This window comes from Oncorhynchus gorbuscha, linkage group LG14 (genome assembly GCF_021184085.1).
Source record: "Oncorhynchus gorbuscha isolate QuinsamMale2020 ecotype Even-year linkage group LG14, OgorEven_v1.0, whole genome shotgun sequence".
Classification (NCBI taxonomy): Eukaryota; Metazoa; Chordata; class Actinopteri; order Salmoniformes; family Salmonidae; genus Oncorhynchus; species Oncorhynchus gorbuscha.
In genome coordinates, this window is record NC_060186.1 from 50,023,713 (window position 1) to 50,048,899 (window position 25,187).

The 25,187-nt window shown below is 47.4% G+C and overlaps 1 protein-coding gene across 17 annotated transcripts in view; it reads right to left on the reverse strand.

Annotated features, from left to right (window-relative positions):
* The window catches only part of epb41l2 (erythrocyte membrane protein band 4.1 like 2), a 92,762-nt gene that overhangs the window by 7,164 nt on the left and 60,411 nt on the right, over positions 1-25,187 (reverse strand). For 5 of the 17 annotated variants that reach the window (XM_046298294.1, XM_046298292.1, XM_046298298.1 and 2 more), the window contains exons 5-19: positions 22,908-22,950; positions 18,456-18,531; positions 16,883-17,101; positions 16,471-16,558; positions 15,167-15,319; positions 14,742-14,839; positions 12,458-12,630; positions 9,626-9,720; positions 6,663-6,716; positions 6,511-6,543; positions 5,879-5,941; positions 4,203-4,361; positions 2,665-2,859; positions 2,047-2,109; positions 1,077-1,721 (exon numbers count right to left, since the gene is read on the reverse strand). In XM_046298294.1, the coding sequence (XP_046154250.1) occupies positions 1,077-1,721; positions 2,047-2,109; positions 2,665-2,859; positions 4,203-4,361; positions 5,879-5,941; positions 6,511-6,543; positions 6,663-6,716; positions 9,626-9,720; positions 12,458-12,630; positions 14,742-14,839; positions 15,167-15,319; positions 16,471-16,558; positions 16,883-17,101; positions 18,456-18,531; positions 22,908-22,950 (2,157 nt within the window). The remainder of the gene's footprint in view (positions 1-1,076; positions 1,722-2,046; positions 2,110-2,664; positions 2,860-4,202; positions 4,362-5,878; positions 5,942-6,510; positions 6,544-6,662; positions 6,717-9,625; positions 9,721-12,457; positions 12,631-14,741; positions 14,840-15,166; positions 15,320-16,470; positions 16,559-16,882; positions 17,102-18,455; positions 18,532-22,907; positions 22,951-25,187) is intronic. The other 12 variants (XM_046298295.1, XM_046298296.1, XM_046298300.1 and 9 more) reach the window with 12 other exon arrangements.

A 25,187-nucleotide genomic window follows, 5' to 3' on the forward strand; every position in this document is an offset into this window, starting at 1 on the left:
CTGAAAATGCAAAATGAAGCAAACGAAGCAAATAATAGAGGTTGTTGGAACTCTGATGTAACGGTACAATGCATTTTTGCTTTGATCTTTGCCACAGGCGACCAACAGCACAGCACGATACAGACATGCATTGACTTTCCCACAAATGAACGGCGTGACATTTAAGTAAGTGGTTGGGAGGATGAGTCCTTGAAGACCGCCAAGGCAGAGACAAAACCCAATTAATGCCAGTGACTCATCTCAACCAACAACTTAACCAAATAAAGACCCAATACAGGGAAGGGGACACACTTCACATGCTGTAACACACACACACACACACAATTTCACATGCTGTAACACACACACACACACACACACACACACACACACACACACACACACACACACACACACACACACACACACACACACACACACACACACACACACACACACACACACACACACACACACACACACACACACGTGCCATGCACTGCACAACAACGCCTCCACTCCCACGCAATTCTCAGCGCCATCTCTGCCAGTGCGTTCACAAACACAGGGACCAGGGCCGACACACACATATGTATAGTGTATATGTATGTTTACGTGCTCACAGTATGTATAATGTAAAGTAAAAACAAAACACCAACAGAAACGTGGTGGACTGACAGGTGGCGATGATTACAGTGAAGTAGTCTGGGGGACAGATCCACAGTAGAGTAGGGCAGAGCTTTGACACAGATGCACAATGGAAGGTGCTGCTTGGGGGATGTTAGCCATTACTTCTTACGATTATCACTTATCATTTAACTTCCTTTAGCGAAAATTAGCCCAAGCGACCGCTGTGCAGGTGAAAGGCCTTCAGCCTTCCGTTGCTGTGGCGCTCAGGTGCTGAGCGTCAGGAGCACGGACAGACAGCGTAGAGAAGCAGCAGGCAGGTACAATATGAAGGTAGGTAGGTAGCTAGGTATGTAGTAGGTAGGTAGGTGGGTGGTGGTGGTCAGAAGTGCGTAGTATGCAGCAGCAGGCTAGGCGACGGGCCGTGCTCTGCACTACGCAGGTCTGGGAGACGGCAGCCATTCATTTACCTCAGAGCAACAAATAACCTGGGGGAGGCGCTCTGTCTCGGAGTGAGACGCGTCCCCGTTGACTCTGGGCTCCTCCTCCTCCTCTTCCAGGGCCACGGGGCCTTGATGGTCCTCGGGGGACTCGGCGTGCCCGTTAGGGGCCTCGTCAGGGGTAACCAGGATGTCCTCGGGGCTCTCCTCTGCCACAGGGGCTAGTTGTGGTTCTGTCGCTGAGTTTTCTTCCACTACTGCAGGGACAGGCTGGGCCTTTACCTCGACCACTGGCTCTGGGAGTGGTTCTGCAACTGACTCTTCATTGACTTGCTGTTCCTCCTCCTCCTCCCCTTCTTCCTCGGGCTCTTCTTTGATCTGGTCAACTGAGGCGCTGACGGTGACTTGCGGATGGTACTCCCCCGCCTCCTCCTCCTCCTCCTCTTCCTCACTGTCCGAGGACACGCTCACAGGCCTCTTCTGCTCTTCCATAACTTCGTCCTTGGGCTTCTCGACCTCAGACTCCACGGCGACGGGGGTGATCACCGCAGGAGTGGTTATGGTGACGGAACCTTTGGGGGCCACCCTGATCTCCTCGACGACCACCGTCTCTTCTATCTCAACCTCTGCTGCCTGCCATGCCGCCTCGCCGGATTTCTGTTTATCATCTGCGCTCTACACCAGAGAACAAAAACAACAAACGGGATGGAGAGAGAACAACAAAGACGTAAAAGATGACCACACAAACCAACAAAGAACAACGACACCACCAACTGAAAGAAAGGCAACGCAACGAATATAAGGACGGATGGAAATGGCAACAGATGGAGAACGGGCAGCGTAACAGCAACCAGAAAAAGGAGAGAGAAATAGAGAGATGGATGACTAGAAGAAGAGATGGCTGAAATGAAAAAGGAGAGATGAGCTGGAAGTTAAGTATATGTGTGGGAGGGAGATGGAGGAGGGGTGGGGGCAGTGTTAGATGGGGGGGGGGGACCACCTTGGCGACCGTGTCCACCGTGAGGTCAGGGGGTGGCTCCTGGGTTCTGGATGGGGAGCATCTCTGTGGAACGTAAAGGCAACCAACAGGCGGCGGTCACTCACACACATCAGCATGACATTAGGAATCACTAGGGTTACCATAGCACTGTACAGGTTCCCCGGGTTAGGGAGAGAGAGACTGTCTCTCTCTCTCTCGCTGACATGCACAAAACATGACCACCTCACTACCCATCTGTAGGAAGGGACCCTTTAACAGTTCTATAGCAGGTAAAACACATTTAGTAACACTGTCCACTCAAATGAGACAGAACACAAGCATTCAAAGAAAGAAATGGCATTTGACAGAAGCGTATGAAATGACAAGAAAATATTCATGCCAAAGTTTATGGCCAGCCTGGTTTGCTCTATAATCTCTTACAGCGTGTGTGCAAAATGAGTAGGTGCTTATATTATACTTGCATCATATTGTGCACTGCCAAGCCAACACAACTAGTCACCATAATAGGTGATACTACTTTAATTGTGTGTGATAGTCGGGACTGGTCATGAACTTGGTGTGGCAGAGTTACAGAGATGCACCATGGGACAATACATTAGTGGTCTCATGGGCAGCGACCTGATGTTTTGTTGGCTTTGATTCATCTGTACTGAGGAGCACCTCGGTAGTGAGTAGAGCCGAGGCCAGAGGGCCAGATGCAGTGACTACAGCGCCCTCTGTTGCTCGCCTAGTGGTAGTGCAGCAGGGATCAACCAGACCAGACTCGCAGGCAAATTTACTGAATAAAATGGAGGTCATTTCCTCTTCCAAGCTCTACACAGGTTAGAGAATGACAAAGCAAAGATGTCAGAGTTAGAGGAAGGACATACATTACTGGAGAGAAGGTAGTCTACACACACAGTGCAACGCAACAGAAGATTCAGAAGTGCCCTTAACTATACAGTGGCTGAGTGATCGAGCAGAGTGATTGAGTGCAGTTTTGAGACAGGGATTTTGGAGGTGTGCATTCTAGGAATGAGGCAGCACACATCGGTAACACAGACAATACACACACACACACTGTTTATCACACAGGTCCAGGACCAGACCCAAGGCCTGTATGTGAACACTATCACCTGCTTGTCGGGTGTAGAGAGAGTGACAAGAGTGACGAGTGAGAGGCAGGCATGCAGTACACCACTCAACACAGCCAAACACAGGTCTGAAACACAGGGTGGGAAAATCACAAGAGGAGCCACGTGAAGTAGGAACTCAAAAGTCAGGCTTGTCCAGCTGAAAGGAGGAGGAGCGGTTACACAGACGCACAAAGTGCAGTAAGCACAGAGTTGTGAAATTCAGCAGTGAAAGTTGCAGCTCAAAGAAAGAAAAGCACACTTTGGACAGCCCTGGGAAAGTACCAATAACAGTGGGCAAATAAAACCGCTTACTCTGTGCATCATCAAACATAATAGGCAGGGCAAAACTTGAGGAGCTCAGAAAGACACAAGAGCGGAAGAACATTGGGTGGTGCAGTCTGACATAACGTGCATCTACGGCTCAGGACAGAAATACAGAGATCAGAGTGCTTAAGACGTGGACAGTCAGCCAGAGAACTAATCCGATCGGAGGCTGACCGTTCAGAACAGCAACAGTAATGAGCCATTGGCTGAGGGAGAAGAGGAGCTGGCTCAGCCATTGGCTGACAAAAGAAGAATGGCATTTACAGGCAGACAGAAGAGCCCACAGAGGCCCCCTGGGTGACAGTTGGGATTATGGGTAATATCATTAAATCCACTTAACAGTCAGAGGGAGGCGAGGGAGAGAGACAGAGCAGGAGAGATAGAGCAGTATACTCTAGTGACGTGTAGAGGACTGACAGGTGTTGTTCTTAGAGAGTGGTCTACCCATCTGTTCAGGATAGCAGCAGGGGGGGTTGCTTAGTGGAATTAGGACCACAGAGAGAGAGGGAGGAGGAATGGTGTTGCTTCTACATCCCAACTGTCACATCATAATACAACATCAAGAGAGCCAGAACCAGGGGAAGGAGGGCGGAGTCAGGGCCTCCCTGCAGGCTAGAGACAGATCGGAGAGAGGTGGAGACGGGGAGGAGAGCAGAGGACATGCAGGCAGGCTGGCGGGACAGGAGGACTGGCGGTAGGACACGGCTGGACACGTACCCCTTGAGCCTGCAGACGCAGGCTGGTAGCCGGGCTGGCTGTGAGGCGCTTTTCCCACTGACTGGGACGCGGCTCAGGGGTGGCCTCCATAAAACTGCGCTTTAACTCGCTAATGCTAGCCTGATGTTTCAAAACATCCTCCTGAGTCTTATCCAGGTCCTAGTGGTGCCAGGAGGACGCCCACACAGCCATGGTGGGGGGTGAGGAGAGGGGACAACAACAATGGACAACAGCTACATTAGTCTGGAAACCATGACAGTAACAGGACGGACGCCAAGCCTCACTGATTGCCCGTGTATGGCTAGTTTTAGTGTGTGTATGGGTGTACCATTTGTGACCGCATTCAGAATTATAGGCGTTTGTCGCCGTTTCCTACCTCACAGTTGGCTCAAATAAAGAAATAAAATACATATTTTTTGAACATGTGAACTTTCATATGGCTTAATTACAAACCTGTAGGGCATCCGTAAATATTAATACAAATATTACAATTATGAGCCTAGTTTGGCCAAGAAGACCTAGCTCCAAGTAATGAGGGCATTTCCTTATGAGCCACCAGGAGGCGCTATCACTCCACAGAATGTACAGGCTGGTAGTGGCACCGTTTCTTCACTGTATTTAGTGAGACTAAGAAATAATGGCCACACACCGTCCCAATCGTGACCTCACTCTAACGGATGACGATATCCAATTAAAAGCAGTCCGATTTCAAGTCGTTGTGAGCCCTTTTAGACAATTGGAGGATGTAGAAAACATCCACACTGATCAAAGGTTGTGATGAGAGAGAGGCATCAGTGAGGTGAGGCTTTTGTCAAGAGTTTAACCCTTTAGTTCAGTAGTAGCCTACAACGTGAACGACAAAAACATGGAACTGCCAATGGAACCCAATCAGAGGAACCAATTTTGCCTTTGACACCGTTGAACAAGGGTTTCGCTTTAAATGCGTCTGGTCGTCACATTTCGACAGGCGTACATTTATACATGGCATAAAGCACATGCTGTTGCCATGGTGATAAGTGACAGAGTGTGGCTTCACTTGAAATACATTTACATATATTTTTACATTTTTTCCATTCAGCATACTCCAGAAGGTTTGAAACATTGTTCTCATTATCTACACTTCATGAGTCTATTCCAGGTCATTTCTCCCATCATGACCCCGGTAAGGGAAGGTCATGATAAAAGTGTCGTTTATTTACGTTTAATAGCGTAAAAAGACATTCTAGTAATTACATGGCATAAGGCATCATGGCAGTTCCACGTTTTGGGGGCAGGTTTAGTTTGTTATTGTACCATTACAAATTCAAAACTCAAATCAAGCCAACCAAAGCAGGAAAATCCCTAAATGGGTTAGGGAAACAATATTAGTCGGATATCACCAGGCAATACTAAATAATATGTTCACAAAAAAAAAAATAGACTCAATAATAGGCCGGTAATCAGCGGCCACCCTCACCCCACTAAACACCGAACCCTGTTTCGGTCAGACATGCACCCAATCCCCATCCCTCATGCAGAATCATGCATTGGTGTTCAAACACATACAATCACACACACAGAGCCTGAGAGTGAGAGGTAGACCGGAGTAGTCAGCCTGGGACAGGAGCCAAGAGGACACAGGCTTGGGCTTTGATTCCCTTTAGTTAGGCGCCAATAGTCATCATAGTCATACCAACCTCCAACATTAAATTGCTATGTCTGACATATATATTTTCCCCCTGCACTCTCAACCTTCCGCTCTGTGGAATCAAAAAATGAAGACGTGAGGCATTTTGTGCAAAAAAAATCATAATAAAGAGTAAATCAAATGCAGCCAGAGGTGAGACCCTGTGCAGTCAGGACAGATCCAGTACAGAGGCTGTGGGGACAGGGCCACAAGCACACTGGACCCTCTCCAAACCACACTTCACCGTAGCTGTGTAGTGATCAACTCTAATACTAAAATGTGGACATAAGAGAACACTTAGTCCTCACAATGTGGAGCTCACTTGGGGGTTTAACCCTTAGAATGCTGCAGCTAAGGCAAGTCTATCCGGAACAATGTCCTAAACCGTAGTATGTGCAGCTTTGGTGGCGCGTGGTTGGACAGCAGTGTGTTGTCCTCCTTTTCCCCCTGGAAATAAAAAGCACCAAATACATCCCAGATCACAGTGGCACCAGCACTAAAAAGACAAAGATATCAACAACAAAGCATTACATTCCTGCAGCAAAAGTCAAACCCAGGCTACAAAATGAGGCGCAGAGAGGATGTGGAAAACCCCAGCTGATTTACAGACAAATACACCATCAAACAACCAATCAAATCAACCTGTTGGGAGGAGTCTGGCTCATCTCCTTTCATCTACGAGTGCCAAGGAGAAGAGGACATGTTAGTTTGACACCTGCACTGCCCATACCGCTCTGTATAAATGGTATTATAGATCATCTTAAAAAGGTGCAGTACGACGGGCCCTCACAGACCTCAGTGCCCTCAGTAGGTGTGGCCGCCGCCCCTTCGCTAGGCTCCTCCTCTACCTGCATGTAGTGGGAATGGTTTTTGTTGGGAGAAAGAGAAGGTGAAATGGATGATGGGAAAGGCCGATTCCCAGCAGCACCACATAAAGGTGCGATGTCGTGTGATTGAGGGAGGAGCAGCCAGGCTCCGCCCACATGAGAGTAAGGCATGATTGGACGGAGGGGGAGGGTGCACATGCTGGCCTTGGCTGGGATACTGGGCAGCGGCCTGGTCTTGTTTCTGTGTAGAGCTGATTTTATGTTTTTTTTGTGTATTTTCTACCGTGTGTTTTTTTTTTATACTGTTTTCAAAAAATTGTGAGAAACTCTGGCATATTAAATGGCGACTAATAACACTGATCAGGACAGGGGCAGGGAGTGAAACGCTGCAATAACGTCCTTATAGGCCAAAAGTAGCTTGATAACAGACATATACTGAACATATTCACACATCTAGCGGTTTATCAACATTTCCAGCCAAATGTATGATGACAGGAATTGATCATTTTACAACACTAAAAAGTTGTACAAGGTATCCTTTTCCTCTTATTCATTTAACAAAAAGGATTCATGACAGAGCAGCCAATACTAGTACAATATGATTTCTAATTTAAGATCTCTGGAGATTGGCGAAAGATTACAATTCAATTTGGTCATTTTACACAGAAAATCAAGGGTTTGGAGAAGGAAAACGGAGAGAGAAACATAACAGGGAGGGAGTGCAGAACACAGAGGTGAGGTAGTGACATGGTGCCACTTAAGGCCCCTACACACCCTACGCAAACAAAGTGACGGAGCGTCGTATGCGATTCGTTCTAAAATTTGACCCACACAAAATAGTGTGTAGAAGTACGTAGAGAACGACGCGCCGTCGCTGCGTTGGCGTAAAGTGTCGTAGCGGTCTTTAGGCAGCAGGGTCACACAGCTCTTCCTGCAGCAGGGAAGTGTGTGTGTCAGTGTTTTTGTCTGAGCATAGCCTGGCCACGGGGGCGGGCGCCTTGGGCTCCAGATAGCACAGCGACAAGGCCAGGGGCAGGGCCAAGAGGAAGGCCAGAGCCAGGGACTGGGAGGCAGACAGCAGCACAGCCAAGATGAACATGAAGGAGGGCACCAGGGAGGGGGAGGAGAGGGGCAGGAAGCGCTGCAACCCCGCGGGGACCAAGCAGGCAGCACAGTCCTGGGGCAGACTGGGAAAGCAGAGGTAGCCGTCCTCATCCAGCAGAGAGAAGGGAAGGAGGCCCAGGCGCAGGCCCGTCAACATGCCCAGCAGGGAGAGGCCCAGCCTGGATTGAGCGGCAGCCTTTGCCTGGGCAGGTGACCCTTCCTGGGGCTCTGAGCTACAGGCCAGGGGGGAAGGGGGAGGAGAGGCCTCTAGAGGCTGGTGATGGTACTGCTCTGCTGCAGCCAAGCTGTCTGCATGCTGCTGCTGGGTACAATCAGGGTCCCAGATACCCGGGTAGTCCCTGTCCCCGTCCTCCGAGATGTCGGACAGAATGTCCAGCTCAGAGATGGTGTCCAGGATGGGAGGAAGGGATGAGATTGAGGAGGAGGAGGAGAAGGACAGGGGGAACATGAAGATAGACTGCACAGTGAGGGAGCATCGTTTCCCCGCCGCAGAGAGAGAAAGAGAGCAGTCCACATGTAGACACCATGCAGGGAGGGGCCAGTAGGGGAAACGCAAGCAAAATCACAACCCATAAAATAAAATAAATGTGTGTGAGAAATTATAAAACAGTAACAGGATAGAGTGCACAGGAAAAGAGAGGAGAGGGGGAGAGAGAGAAACACACTATTAGTCAGTGAGACATGTCAAGTCAGGGGTGCAGACGAGAGGTCACAGAGAGGGGGCAGTGGAAAAGGTCAGGGGTCAGGGGGTGCTGGAGAAAGAGGGCGGGTGGGGTGTGAGGGAGGTCAATCACATTCTACAACTGTACAACAGGATTAAAGCTGGCATCATTAGTGGACAGAGACGCAGACTGAAGTCAGAAGAGATAACAGGGGGGGAAGAAACCCCAAAACAGGAAGGTGTTTGAGATCGAGTTAGAGCACCGTCGTACTCCGGTTGTCCTCGTTCAAATCAAATTCAAAACTCAAAGTACTTTGAGCTCTGTCCTCTTAACAACATGTTCACTTCCTGAGAACCATACATCTACCCTGCCATGGCAGGACAACATCTGCCGGACAAAAATCCACTTCGTGGAGTCTCGATTAATAATCACATTTGCAAAGGGGGCGGGTCCCATGGTCCTATCGGGATACATTACCCCTAGTACAACTAAGACAGTGTGCCCAATGAACTGGGCTTTATCACAGAAGAGATGAGCCTCTGAATTCTTTGCGCTCAGTACCACAGGTTACATAACGAACTGAATACATGGCTTTCATGGCCAACTCACTGTAAGACTGAATAAGATCCTTTATACAGCTACCAAATGTCAAGCCAGTCTAAAACTCTTCCAATAGGAACTAGCAGGGGCACGGAGCAGACAGTTCAGAATGGCATCCTATAGCTCCAGCTAATTCAATTCAACTATACACTGCTCCTGCGGCTGTTGTTTTGACTACTGGGCTGAATGGGGGGGTTTGTTCGGTAGATTTGTCAAAACGCAAAGAAACACATTACACAGTAGATCTTTTGAGGAGGGGCGGGGAATGTGACAAAACCAAATACACAAAGATTAAGTCACTATACTGGTTGGTTTGCATACAATCCAACGAACAGAACAATAGGCTAGTTATTCTAAACTAAACAGTAGACATACAATGAATTGAGTTCCCCTGTAGTGAAACCTTGGGGGCATTTCTTTGAGACAAATGAGATTAGGAACAGACAGACAATTCAGTCCTGGTCCAACAACGGGATGTCTCATTCTACCTAGAGAGAGAGAGGAGAGACCCGAGTGTGAACATCCCCCTGCCTCCTCTCTCACCTTGGAGTCAGAGGAGAGTTCCAGGCCAGGCTCCCTGCCGTTCTCCCCAGAGGTGGGGGCTGACTCCTGGGCCTCGGTCACGTTAATCATTGGAGCTAGAGGGGCAGAGAGGAGACAACACACACAGCTTTATATAACAACTATATTCTCCATTCATTTCCGAATGATATTCAGCTCAGCACATCAATTCTAATGTCAACTCGTGATAAAAATACAAAAAAAATCGACAGTCACATCACAATATCGTTATGTTTTGTTAGGTAGCGTTAGCTAGCACTAGTTGGCTAAACCTGCTGTTCTCCATCTTTAAAGAAATAAAAATAAATAAAAATATGGACCCAACATGTTTTTGGCCCTTTTTTTTAATCGAAGACTAATGAAAACTAATTGTCTCATGCTCTCTCACCTCTCTGCAGCAGACATATGCTGAGCAATATGTTTGGAACATCGAATCGCATATAATAAAATCGCAGTATCAAACCGCAACACATATAGAATCGTGAGAATCACAATACATATCATGAAGTCACTGGAAGTCCTAACGTCAACACCTGGCCAGCAGAGGGCACTCTAACCACAGAGCACAGTTTAATCTGGTTCATATGAAAGAAGACTATGAATGCACAGATTCATAGTACATACCAGACATGGCTATTTGGTTTAGTTATAGTATAGGCCTACTTCCAATAGCTATTCAGTTGAAAAGAGCTCAGGGAAAATGACACAGCATCAGTTCTTTGGTTAAATGCTAGATCTATGTGAAACTACAGTAATTGACATGTCATGAATAGCAGTAGTGTACAGTAGTGGATTTCGTAGTGCCAACACACACACACACACACACACACACACACACACACACACACACACACACACACACACACACACACACACACACACACACACACACACACACACACACACACACACACACACACACACACACACACACACACACACAGAGAGAGAGAGACTGAGTGGTCCGTTCATGAATTCTTGAGGTTTAGTTGTGAGGGTTTGATATGGTGGCGGTGTGATATGGAACCTGTTATCATCTGTAACCGACCATGCCACCCACATCACAGCCGTCACTCCCTGTATTGTTGTGCCATGTGTTGGGGGAAGAGAGAATAATTGATCCAGAAACCAGAACCAAATTCTACTCAGCTAGGGCCGCCTCGTTCAGAATCCCAGTCCCGGTCCCATACCAGCTGTGACCCTCTCTAAAGCTCTGGGGGATTACTGGGTCTGGGGGCCCTAATCAGGGGCCAGATCTTTGTCTCAATCAGAGCACAGAGAAGACTCCACAGCTGGCCAGACTGAGAACAAATGGTTCCCGACGTCTCTTCTCTTGATCGCCTCTACTACGGAGGGGCTAGAGGGAATTAATAGTATAGAGCATTGATGGTGAACGATCAAGAGGCTCCTCAGAGAGGACCTACATACAGGAGTGGAAAGGAGGTAAGGAAGCAAAGAATGGAGATTCCAGAGCAGGCCAGGTTAGCCCACAGCTGGACAGAGTAGAGTAGAGTAGAGTAGAGTAGAGTAACCCTTTAATAATGAATGGCCCTTGTGCACTCGGGGTATTTGGGATATTTGATTTAGTTATCCTAGTACCGTCAGATCTTCAAGCTAGACAGAGGGAGGAAGAAGGGCAAAAGCCCTCGCCTCATTCAATCGTTGTAGGCTACTCACGGCAACGTAGAGTATTGAGTAACCAACATTCATTTGGTGATTCATGTTTGTCGAGATAGTACTCTCCTCCTGGATTAGTGCTGATGTAGTGGGAAGCAAAATGCAGATGGGTCAATATTACACGGTATTCGCTCTGTCACAGGAACCACCGTACATGTTCAAGCTTAGATTCCCGGGTTTAATTACAACAACACTTTCAGCTACAGCATCACCTGCATTTAATCTTCATGGCAGCCTGCTTGCAGGCTACAGTCCAGTACTACTGCATTTCAGTCTAATTCCCCAAATCAACTAGACACAGTTTTGCTCAGAGCAAGTTCTAGAACGCTTTCAATGGTTGAAAATAGGCCTAATTACTGACAACATCCTTCATGCGTGCAATTGCTTTACTGGCACTGTTTCTTTCCCGTGGTAAATGTATAGTGTCACATATACAGCAGGGGTCCAGCCATTGAAACACTTTTGAAATCCCCTGGTCAAGACGAATGAGTCCGGATTCATCCCCAGTAATTCCCAAACAAAGGGAAACAGATGTAGGAGCCATTTCCCATATCTAACCAAATGCCCATGATGGGGAGGAAGTCATGCATACAGCTAGCTACACACACACTCACTGGCTGACCCCGTATAGGACACTGGCTCCGCTCTAAACACTTCAGACGAGACGGTTTGAACAAACTAGGAGGATGGTGTTAGTGTGCTCTAAACGTTAACAATTGATCGGGACGAAACAGAACATCTGAACAGGGTTGTGTTTCTTTTTGTACGTCTCACTGTAATGGTTTTCCTCTGACCTTGCGGGTCCTTTGTTACGTTCCCTCCTTCGCTCACACTCTGGTTTGGAGTGTTTCCCCAGCAGTTCCTCTAAATATCTCTTTGATGACGAGGCCGGGGGGTGGTTCTGTGATGTCCCCCTACGGCGTTTGCCTTGAGCGGACTGAATGAGAGCTCCCTGACACAAAGAGACTTACTGCTTGTGAAGGCCGGGTGTAGAGACCATATTCCACCGAGTAACACTCTCCACTCTTCCTGCAGAGATAGCTATGGACTGACTCAGCAGAGCCCATAGTTTAAGGTAGTGGGCATAGTAATATGGCACCCCAAATGTGTGTGTGTTTGTCTAGTGCCACGGCCTACCTCCATCCAGGCTTCGTGAGATACGCTTGCTGGAGGTGCGCTCGAAGTAGGGTGCCGGCCTGTCGATGAGGGTGCTGGCCTGTCGTGTCTGGGCCTGGGTCCGCCCACTGTATCGGAACTTGGAGCCCAGCGTGAGAAACTTGGCTTTAATGGGTGCTTCTGGAGTCATCAACCTAGAGCGAGCATGGGACCAAAATAAGATCAATACTATTCTGAAAACAAAACTTTTTCATATCCAGTTTAGTAGCAGTATACAAAACTTATTTCAGTTTACTGGAAGACTGTGAGAGTAGATAGATTTTTCACTGGAAGAAAGCCTAGTACTCTATTTCATGCCAGTAAACTGGGACCACCGCTGAAGCCAAAGTGATAAACATAACTTCTCTATTTACACACAGAGATGGCTAAGGATGAGTCATGAAGACGCAGGTATAAGGGATCCATTCAACAGTCTCATTGTTTGTCAGTGACCGTAAGTAAACACAGCTGTAAAGGGCGCCGAACATTTAGCTGTCTCTTATTCCCCTTAGCTGGCTCTGCTCTGAGTCACAGTTGTGTTTGGGACTAAATATTATCGGAAGACAGAGGTGGGAGTGGGGAGGGCTGGTCGCAAACCTCCCTGCCCCTATCTTTAATCTCCTATGGCGACGGGGCTTTCCTGCCCGTCCAGCTCCCCCCATTCACTTCGCAGAGCCCCTTAAATCAGACATTTTTCGCGCGCAGACAGACAGACAGCAGAAGTTCCTTCAAACAGGCCCGTGCCCAGCCTGAGGGGCCAGCAGGCTGGAGCAGAGGGGAGGCACTCAGTCCAGATGTCTTTGGCGTCGTCTTAGTGGTGTCAGGTTTAGCCACAGTGGCGTCCATAAAGTGAGGCAATTGCTCTCTGCTCTTCTACAGGCACATTGGGGCGGCGGTCTGTTGTTTAAACACAGGGGCGTGCAGGTCAGAGCTGATTTCAACCCCATTCAAACACGCTGGCCCTGGGCGTGCTGCTGGTGTGTCAGGGTCTCTGTAGATTCCATCATGATCTCAGCATCCCCGGCACGACTTCTCCATCCCAGCACAGCCAGGGTCTGGGTCTAACATGACATCATGCCTTCACAACACAGTCCAAAAGAAGCCGCTATTTGATCAAGCTCTTTCGCCCAAACCGATATTAACCAGGCTGATTAAAGCTCTCATTGGTATTGATATCAGTCTACAAGACCATTAAGATGGCAGTTTAAGGAGAGTCATTATTAGGAGTTGATTTAGCACACAGAGGATCTGAATCATAGAGGAGAGAGGTGCTATTGGGCTTTGGCTATTAGTGGTTGAGTAGAAGGCAGCGAGCGATTTTTTTGCTTTGCATTTGTTGAGGCTGTGGCTCCCCTCCTTGTCACCTGTGCCAAGAACAACATAGCTCGATTAAACAGCCAAGGATCTCCATGGCGAATCTGGTTCCAATTTGCCATGGGCCGACACTCCTCTTACAAACTGTCAAACAATGCAAGGCGCCGCAGGTGGGATTTATTTAACGTAATGTGTTGCCGGGGTGATTCCAACCATAGGGCGTTGCGTGTCAAATGACGTCAAGACAGATGAACCCCCAAGGGACGGGCTGATCTGGGAGCGAGAAGTTGGGGTTTCACGGTTGAAAGACATCTCTATCAGTGGGTCTGAGGGACTCTGCTTTCCTAAAGGATATTAAATGTTTGCTCATTCTTAATCCCCAGTGGGGGACAGTTCCTTCCTTAATGATACATCCCTGCAGAGCGGACGCTAAGAAGACAGTTTAAGCGCATGATAATGGCCATGGCTTTAGGCCTCGGACGGAGAAGCTGCTTAAACAAATAAGTGCACAATGGCCTCGCTCCACTCCACTGTGCTCCATCTCTTCAGTCTTTGCACTGGACAGGAAGACTCGGAGGAACTTAGTGCTCCCTAGAGACCGGCCAATTACACACTCCAGTTGGTACACACTTCAGACTGTGGGGGGGGAAATGCAATTTAACATGCTCCACTGTGGTTTGACATGGGCTCCGACTGTCTGTGTTAGCTTAGACACGCATTTCACAGAGTCAACAGGTTAGAAAGGGCCTGTAGATGGATGTAAAAGGTGGAACAGAACATTTTAACAAATGGTGCAATCATTCAAAAACAACAGACTTCAAAGGACCTAACACACTAGCTCTTCCTCGTTCAGACATCTTTTCAAGTCTGATGCAGTGAGTTAGAGGTGAACAGGATTAAGTTCAACAGAAATGTAGGGGTTGTTGACGTGGATGCTGACAGTGATTGTTACCTGAAGAAGGTGTGATTCTCCACACAGACCTTCCAGACCCTCTTGGCAGCGCGGTGGTTGGGCAGCTTGAAGCCCACAGAGCTCTCAAACTGCTCTGTCTGAAAAGCAGAGTATAGACGTGAGTTCCCCTGAGTACTAGAGACTAGCTTAGTTAGAAAACATACGCGCTACAAAAGACAGAGATATGGACCCAACGCCCCCACCTCCAAGACACTAGTTTGAATGGGCGTTAAAGAAAGAAATATCTAAATGTCAGTATTTCCCTCTGTACAATCAAACCATCTCCTAACACTGTCAGTATTTGGCTCAATGAAGGAGTCTCCTTCCTACGGGTGCTCTCCTTCCTAGTGGTGCTCTTCGAAAAGGACAGCTCCAAAATGTGGAAATGTCTAGTGTTTTCCTCTGAGGGCGGTGCTGTTCCGTACCTCTCCCGGCCTGATTTTGATATAGAAGTTGCTGCGTTTGTAGGAAATCTTGAGGATTTTGGGCCAGGCAAAGCGGTTTATCCGGAGTCGGTCTTTGTAGATCAGCAAGCCGTTGGCACACACTCCCAACATGATGTCGACTCCCTCAGAGTCCTGCAGACAAAGACACCAGCCAAAGCAACAGTTCAACAAAATACAATGAAGAGAAAACACAGTCAAGTATGCAGTATAGACAACAAGGAGAGAACAGACAACATTCTCAGATTTTGCCAAGGAGCACAATGGAATTATTTGCTATAACATACAACTAAAAGGCCGGATATTCAATCATCCCATCACAACTCAATGGTAACGTTGTTATCAAGCTTGCATGACGCCATAAAGGGCCTTTTAAAGTCTGGCTGTATGGACAGATACAGAGTGACTATTGATTTGTGTATTCAACGGTAAAATGAGGAAAATCCATCCCCGCCAATGGGCAAGGCAACTATTAGATGCCAATGCATGGCTTTTAACCAAACCCTCTCACTCCGCATGGCCTTGGCATGCTTTTCCACATGACCTGCATTCCCTGCCTACAGAGAAAGAAAGATAGCATGAGCGAGTGAGAGGACATGTGGGCCTGACATGTACTTTTCTCACTGACGGTTGGGTTATGTACTAAGAGGTCACTGATCCTTCTCTCCCCCCTTATCGCTCTCCCTCTCATTCCCTTTCTCCCTCTCTGGACCAAATATTTCTCTGACTATTTTCAACCCATGTCGAGTCCACGTGGAGAGACGAGGGTTCATTCCACGGGGCTGTTCCCATGTCGATGGCCCAGTGAAAAGAGCTCCGGCTCCAATCCACCACATGTGTTTGTACAGCTGACGCGGTGGTAGGGCCGGCTCTCTTTTCCAGTTGAAATGCTTTGGCTTTCTGTTTTCCGGCGCCCTCTCTTCCCCTCAATGCACACCACATCAAAGGAGCCTCCCTGAGTCCTGTGTGCTCTCACAGGCGTTTCTTCCAGACCTCCATACACAATGAATGGAGCATAGTGGAACAGTTCCTGGGACTAATGACGAAGTTCGAATACTGACCAGCAAGCTATGACTCCTTGTGCAGAGGATATCCACACTACAGCTTACAGTTCATTCACCTTTCTTACCGCCATCAGCTTCACATTTTCTCATCGCAGGGCATTTTATAAACCTCAAAATGTTTTTCCTCACATTTCCCCCAAAATAAATACAGGAATTATTTCTCAAACATAATTTCTGGTTGAATTGGACATTTCAAAACCACTTTGTGTGGCAGCTAGGCACCTTGGCGTGGTGGAGATCCACACCGTACATCGACAACTTCTTAGCGTTTTCTAAGAACTGGGCATCTGCTTGAGCAGGAGTCATCCCTCTAGAAAAGTAGACAAAACAAACAATCTATTGTAAACAAACAGAGGTGAAGAGTTCAAGTGAATGATCTGAAGTGGCAGGTCCTGAAAACGGGAATTCAAAGTATGATAATGATCACAGTACCTGTAAAGTCCACGGGTCATTTCCAACTAATTTCTACACAGGTGTCTCTCCCCAGTCCTAGGTTTTAAAGAGTTCCCTTTTAGCTATAATATTTCATCTCCCCTAAAACTATGACACAGTGTCATTGTCACTTGCTCGTTTGCTAATTTAAAAAGGGATAGTCATCACTGAACTATACCCTTTAACCCCAAACGGCCCTGACCTGTGAGTTTTGTGGAGCTCCACCACCTTCTCCTCCATCTCCTTGGTCTGTGAGGGGGCGAACTGGAAGTCGCTGATGTAGTCGAGGCGGTGCTCGCCGGAGTCATGGTCTCCCAGCTCGGCCTGCAGGGCGTAGGAACCCAGCAGGGAGTGGGTGACGAAGGAGCAGGGCAGACGCCCTGACACTATGTCCTGTCGGAGCTGAAGGCACAGGAGATATCTACAGGGAGACGGAGAGAAGAGAGAGAGATGGGATGAGGAGGAGGGGTGGAGGGAGAGAGTCACAGTCCTTAACCACATTGAGGCATGAAACACAGGTTGTAATTCTGGTCTGTACATTTCTCATGACACTAGCCCACTACTTCAGTTCTGACACAACACGCATGTGAAAACTGTGGGTTAGATGGTGGTGGTGGGGGGGGGCGTTTTCCTGTACGTTACAGTAGTGCAGCAGCCTGCAGAGAAGCAGAAATAGCATACAGAAATAGCAAAAGGTTGCAGCAATATCCAGTGGAGCGGTCTTCAGCCTCCAGAGTTTAGTTTCAGTATAGCCCCAGGGCCAACATCACAGGCAACGGATGGAAACCATCTGCACGCAAGCAAACCCCCCCCCCCCCTTCACGGTGTGCAGCCTGCAGACTCAGAGATGCAGAAATAGCATACTGCCTGTGACCTTGGCCCTGGGGCTGTACTGAAACTAAACTCTGGAGGCTGAAGCTCCACTGCACTGGATATTACTGCAACCTTTTGACGGGCGCCGATCAAAGAGGGCATTTCTACGCTAGTTTAGGCAGCGGCTCAGTGATGGGAGTGCACCGGCTGAGGGCTCGGATCAGGGCATGATTAGACACTGGGAAGCTAGGGGGACACACACACATGGACATTGAACACTCAGTGGATGCCCACCGTCCCCTCCCCCTCAGTGTTCTGCTCTTCTGACCTCATCAACCAGTTGCTGCTGCAGTGTACAACTACTGTACAGCAACGGGCTTGCCTTGACTGGATCTGGACTAGGTTATACAGACCAGTTGTACATTGAATAACAGTGCTTGTGTGTGTGTGTGTGTGTGTGTGTGTGTGTGTGTGTGTGTGTGTGTGTGTGTGTGTGTGTGTGTGTGTGTGTGTGTGTGTGTGTGTGTGTGTGTGTGTGTGTGTGTGTGTGTGTGTGTGTGTGTGTGTGTGTGTGTTTAGCTACATTCTGCATGTACATTCTGTATGGGCATGCTGTCTGAAAATCAATAGCATGTACTGTACATACCATAACAGTACATGTATTTATATTTCCCCCATAAAGCCTGTGTACAAAATACTCTGGAAAGATGTCCAAATAGTGTGAATGCAAAGTATTAACAGACTGTAGGTTTGAGACTGCTACGGGCCATCTGTGTGGTATAAAAACATGATTTGTTTGCGCGACTGGGCAGATCCATTTTCTTTGCTTTATGACTAACACAATAAAGCCAAACATTCAAAATGTACAATTGAAGGAGTGGGGACGAAACAGATGTGGTGTGTGTGTGTGTGTCGTGGCTGTTTGACCTCTTTGTTTCCTGATGAAAGGGACAGTACAATACCTGGTAATATCCTCGGTCAGCTGGGATGGATCAGGGGGGTAGAACTTGACATTGAACGCAAACTGCCAGGTGGCATCTGTGGAAACGGAACAGGGAAAAAAAAAACAGGGTCTCATCTGATCAAAAGAGTGAAAGGAAATACTTGATCTATATCGTCATAACACGTGATCATTATTTCTAAGCCATAAGGCCAGGCCGTGTGTGTTCAAACAAAGACGAACCGACTCCAGCTAATTCGTTTGGGTGAGCGTTTGTATGTAGAGGAAGGATAATTATGCATTTAGTGTAAAATAACCCACACGGAAAAACAAGCGATGGCGGCATGCCGGGCCAGATGTGCTAAGAACCAGATGTGCTAAGAACACTCACTCTGCTAAAAGAAGTGGCACAGCCCCAACAGCTGTGCTCATCGTAAGGTAGGTGTGTGTGTGTGAGTGCGTGCATGTATGGATAGTGGTGGAGAAGAGGGAATCAGACGGGCAGAGAGATAGAAAGAGAACAAGATGACACACTGGGAAGGATGTAGCAGCTGCACGCAATTACACAACAGCTAAGACCCGTGAGGAGAGGCTCTGTGAAGGTCTGAATTGCATACTCCTGGCATTCCTCTCTCCTAGTCTCCTTTTCAAAACACATTGGAGGAGAAGGTCAGAGGGGCGGGACCTCGGTCTTCTCCTCCAATGGGTTTTGAAAAGGAGAGATGCCTCGAGGAGTATACAATTGGGGTCTTCTCTTTGAAGTGGAGTTTTGTCAAGCCTGGAAAGACCTGGTGAGAGGAATTTTGATTTGGTGCTGTACCGTGGTGCAAAGAGACTCATCAAAAATAGCAGAACAGAAACAGGGCCTTTCAACATACCGCTCACACTCTGTTTTGGGTATCCATCATTGGACACACTGAGGGGATTTAAAATCAGTAGAAAAAGGCTGGATTTAGGCTCAACCAGCTAGCGGAGAACACAGTACATTTCAGAAAAACACGTTCAACAACTCTCAAATCAACTTCACGTCACAATTGCAAAACATATGGCACACACCAAACAGGGTGGTCTACGGTGATAGTTGTGATGGGCTGTGAGTGGCTGTGAGGTGGGATTAAAGAGCTCATGTTTCGGTCATGAATTATTGTTGTGACCGCTGTATAGAAAAGTACCATGTATGGAAAATGTATATGTAAACTGTGATCTGTATATACATGGATCAAAGAAAAGTCTGTACCAAAAAAAAAAAAAGACGTGTGCTCCAAAGAAGGGGGTGGTGGATGAGTTAATAAAACAATTCAAACTCAAATCCTTGACACTAAATCATGACACGGAGTAACTTTTACGTAAGTAACGTACTTTCTAGTAGTAGCCTACGTTTTTAGAGAGACTACTTGGTGTTGGGGTCAGATGGGCTTAACAGCCTTTTGCAAGGCTCCATGTTTACCTACCACTTCCTGTTATCAGCGATTCGAGAGCGCCATGTGAGATGAGACAGGATGAGCAGTGCTGATACACACTATCGCCTCATTTCTGTGCGTGCGTGCATGCGCGCGCGCGTCCACTCATAGACCACTGGCTTGATGTGGCGATGCCTAAAGCTTCGTCAGCATTAGGCTAGGGCTGGCTGTCACCTAGCAGCGGAGAGCGAGAGAGCGAGAGAGCGAGAGAGGTATGGGCTAGCGCTAGCCTGATTACACCCGGGGAGAGAAGAGATGGATGATGATGACGACAGTCTCTCTCCCTCTTTCATCTGGGCGAGGGACATTACACAACGGCTTAATTGAAAACAAATGTCAACCGTGTCCTGACATAACAGACTTAATGGTCTTTCCCTGAAATGTACAGTCTGAAATGTATTAGGAATTATGGATTTTTCTATGCAGAAAAGGGATAATGAAATAATGAAAACCTCCCAGTGGAGGTTCTGTGTTGCTCATCAGTGGAGAGAGATAGTAATGTCCTGTTCAGCTGCAGGCGAGTGAGTGTCCCTGGTCTCGTCTGGACAGTACGCTGGAACAGAGTAATTATGAAGTGATCCCATGGGGACCATTTATTCTGCTGCAGCAACGAAGGGCTCTGCTTTTCATCCTTCCCAGAATCCCAAGGCCATGTGAGAGTGAACGTTGGGATGAAAAGCCAGGCAAGCAAACAATTCCATTGACGGTGTGGCGAAAACGGGAAGGAATTCAGGAAGTCTGAACAACTGAGAGGTCAAAGAAAATCATACAACAAAAAAAATGCTTACTTTATTTTCCCACAAGACATGTGAAGGGAAACCATGCTGAATTCACCCACGCTTAGCCTGGCCATGGGATACAGGATATGTCAAGTCAAATATGTTAGAGGAATTCCAAAAATGACCCCAGCGGCACTGTTCCAACAGTAGTCATATTGTGGCCGTTGTCCTTCAGCTGGACTGAGCGGAGGAGGTCAGTGACCATTTGAGGAAGCTTGGGGGCAAATTAAAGACTGATACACTGGAATGCAAGGCAGCTGGCTCAGAGCAAGTCACATGTCTGGACGATCATCCTTCACAATCAACGAGGGGAGGGTTCATTCACTGGTGCTACTGGGAGGGGGAAGCTCTAATCACATGACTATCTCAATCCGAGGGACTAATACCACTTGATCTGTCCAGGAACATTGTGATTTTCTGCTGGGTGTGTGTGGCAGGAAAACTTTGCAGAACAGTAGCTTCAATGATCCCATTAAGTGTAGTATTCCAGGTGTGTAAGAGGACGAATATCGAGAGAAAACACCAGTTTTAATTTTTTATTCATAGGCAGACTCATTAAAAAGTAACTGTTTTTCCAAAGATGACTATGCAAAAGGTCCAACCGTGGTGGTGTGACAGGGACACAGTGGATTTCAGTCTCCCCCCTCCGCTCTGCCTCGCTTTTCAGTTATCCTTGAAACGTTCCAGTCAGAGTCACAGCCTGCAGATAAGTGGGTCCGACCAGAGGCCTTAATTAATGTCATGAGACAGCCTCCATTCCACACACACACACACACACACACACACACACACACACACACACACACACACACACACACACACACACACACACACACACACACACACACACACACACACACACACACACACACACACACACACACACACACACACACACACACAATTACAGGGTAAACAGACACCTTAAATGAAAATGGGGTGTATCATATCATATGATATCCACCAGCAATACACCACTGGTCTGAAATCCTACACAATAGGTTCAATAAGTGAAACAAATACAAAGCTTCTCCATCGTCCGGTCTCTCTCGCATGTTACCGCCACCCACGCACACATTGGTGACATCATGTCCAGAGTCAAGCTGCACAAAATTCTATCCCAGAGAAGATGACTTCATGTCAGGGCAATTTCCTCTGCACTGCTGCGCTCCAAGTCTTTCCATCTCTCTGCGGAGAGAGCACTCAAACCCCAACCAGCGAGAGCACAGGCCATTATCTTAACAAAGAGGGATTCATTTCATATGCTAAAGAAAATGGAGTGCGCCAATATCTACGATTTCACTGGAAGTCAGTGACATGTGAGTTAGTAACATAAACCACTAGTGATTTCAGTTGCAGGCCTGACTGTGAACTCCGCCTGACTACTGATCTGAATCAGACAAGTCAGTCTAACGGTGGCCTCCCTTATCAGCCAGCACTCCAGATATTTTGAATTTATCTCGAAGGGAGCAAACTGTGGCTAACAGACAGGGCATATGTCTGTTTCTCACTTAATGACACAAGGTGTTGAACCAGTCCAAACAAGACTGAGAGATAAGGCTACAAAATTGGCATAGGTTTGGCTCTTGGACAGCCAGGTAGAATGACGCCTGTAAGAGTCGGTGGAACAGAAGAGGCCTGTTGCAGGCCACTGGGGCTGTACTGCACGGCGTGTTACACTCTTAACGCATCCCTGGACAGAAAGTACCCCCCCGCTCGGAGGCGCTGTTCCCATCGCTACATGTTGAACTCCCTCGGGGGTGTAACTATGTGCAAACGTCTGGCCGGTGTTACTGGAAGCTAAGTGCTCTGGGAGTATCAGACTGGGGGTGGGGTGGCGAGCGCCCCCCTTCCCTTCTCTCTGCCCAGAGGTTCAGCAGAGCGCAGCCTCCCTCCACCCAACACACATTCCCCCTCCCCAGCCCCATCCAGAATTACTGCAATCCAATGTCCAGATGTGAAAAGAGCATCTCTCTCCAGAAAAAAATAAAAAATGTGTCTCTGCAAAAGATCTAGTAAATATCAACAGTTACATTAGCTATTAGGGATATCGGAATAGAGCGTACAGTGAATGGGGAGAAAATGGTGGGTGAAATAACAGGGTATAGTGTGGAAGCCTTTCATTAGGTTGGTATGTACAGTAAAGCCAATTAGTGAGTACCATGGTGGCCCGGTAACTTAATGAGAAACCTCATCCAGAAATAGGTTTCAAGAGGTTTAAAAAACACAACTTACTGCGGATCTGACGTTTGATCTCCTTTGTAGGGTCCAACCAGCACTATAAAAAGAGAAACAAAGGAGCTACTCGTTTTGGTTTCAACAAGCATGCAGCACTTCAAACCACACAGTATCAGACTTCTAGCAGTTCACTGACCACAGACTTCATAGTTTCCCTGTTGAGTAACCATGGTGAATGGCAACTCATGTTAGACAAATGCAGGTGGGATTTTGATTGTGAAAGCGTCCATATTGCAAATAACTACTAGGCAAGATGCACCATCTAAAACATAGAAGAACACTGTGCCATTTCTCATGTAAGTACTGTAGGAGATCAGGTATGTCAAGACGAGCGTCATCAAACACAAGACAGAGGGAAGCATTAGGCACAGAGCTGCTGTAAAATGCAACAACAAAAAGAGAGTACATTTAGCACCAATCCAGACAACAAATCTCCGCCATGGTTGTCGTTACTGGTCTGATCCCTCGACTTCTGTGCTCCACTTTCATATAAAAAACCCACACACACACACACACACACGATGAAAACCCATTCCACTAAACTACACTAACCTATATTATACAGCCTTTTCCCGCCACCCCCCTGGCTAGCCTGCAGTTTCCAGTGTCAACGTGGAACAAAACTCTGCATGCAGCCCCACCGCAAATATGCTGATCTCTCTCCAAACAGTCACCCTCAATGACTGATGTTGAGCCTGCGGACAGACTGTGGAGTGTGTTGACTCTGTGTCATTAAGCTCCAGTTAGAGTGTGCAGGGGAGACTTTAAAGTTCAGGACCAAAGCCATAAGAACACCGACAGACAATGTGAGAGAAGGATATGGGTCTGTGAAGCAGGCCTGCTTGGTTGGCAGGGGGCGAGAGCAGAGCAAGGCAGAGCAGAGTCAGTCTGGACTGAAGTTGGTTGAGAGGAACCTCGTCTGTCTCGAACCTGTGATATTAGAGAGCATCCCAATAAACTGTGTTGACGTAGATCTGGAATATAACTGATGTTATTCCCTGGAAGCATATCTGGGTTCTCTGGAGGTTAACTGCACACTTCAGACATTCCTGTGAGGATGGGCTGGCCTTAGCACACGGTTTATCGTCCATCTGACTTTTATGAATCACTGTTGGTTCATTCAGGCCTTTGTTAAAACGTCTTTTTATTTTTAAACGATCAATTATGTGGTCCATCAGGCCCGCTAAACCGTTTTAAATGTCTAAACAGCTCATATTGATCATGAGAGGGATATTATGCAGTCAAACCATTAGTCATTGTAACTTTTGTAGCAGAATAAAAGTATAGCTAATTACACAATTGAGGAACAATATAAAAAAAGTTTGAGGACATAAATGCAAAAACATCTGTGCTATTGGGAGAGAGGTTATTATATGATTCATCTTAGGAAGTACACTGAACAAAAATATAAACGCAACATGTAAAGTGTTGGTCTCATGTTTCATGAGCTGAAATAAACAATCGCAGAAATGTCCCACACACACAAAAAGCGTATTTCTCTCAAATCCTGTACACAAATGTGCTTACATCCCTGTTCGTGAGCAGTTCTCCAAGATAATCTAGCCACCTGACAGTTGTGGCATATCAAGAAGCTGACTAAGCAGCATGATCATTACGCAGGTGCACCTTGTGCTGGGGACAATAAAAGGCCACCAAAATGTTGTCACACAACACAATGCCGCAGAAGTTTTGAGGGAGCGTGCAATTGGCATGCAGACTGCAGGAATGTCCACCAAAGCTGTTGCCAGATAATTTTATGTTAATTCCTATACCATAAGCCGCCTCCAATGTCATTTTAAAGAATTTGGCAGTATGTCCAACCGGCCTCACAACTGCAGACCACGTGTAACCACACCAGCCCAGGACCTCTACAACCGGATTCTTCACCTGTGGGGTCTGAGACCAGTCACCCGGAGAGCTGATGAAACTGTGGGTTTGCAATACCAAAGAATTTCTGCACTAACTGTCAGAAACCATCTCAGGGAAGCTCATCTGCGTGCTTGTCAGCCTCACCAGGTTCTTGTCCTGACTGCAGTATGGTGTCGTAACCGACTTCAGTGGGCAAATGCTCACCTTCAATGGACACTGGCAAACTGGAGAACTATGCTCTTCACGGATGAATCCCAGTTTCAACCGATGGCGTCTTGTGGGCAAGCTTTGCTGACATCAACGTTGTGCAGAGTGCCCCATTGTGGCGGTGGGGTTAGGGTATGGGGCAGGCATAAGATAAGGACAGCAAACACAATTTCATTTTACCGATGGCAATTTTAATGCAGA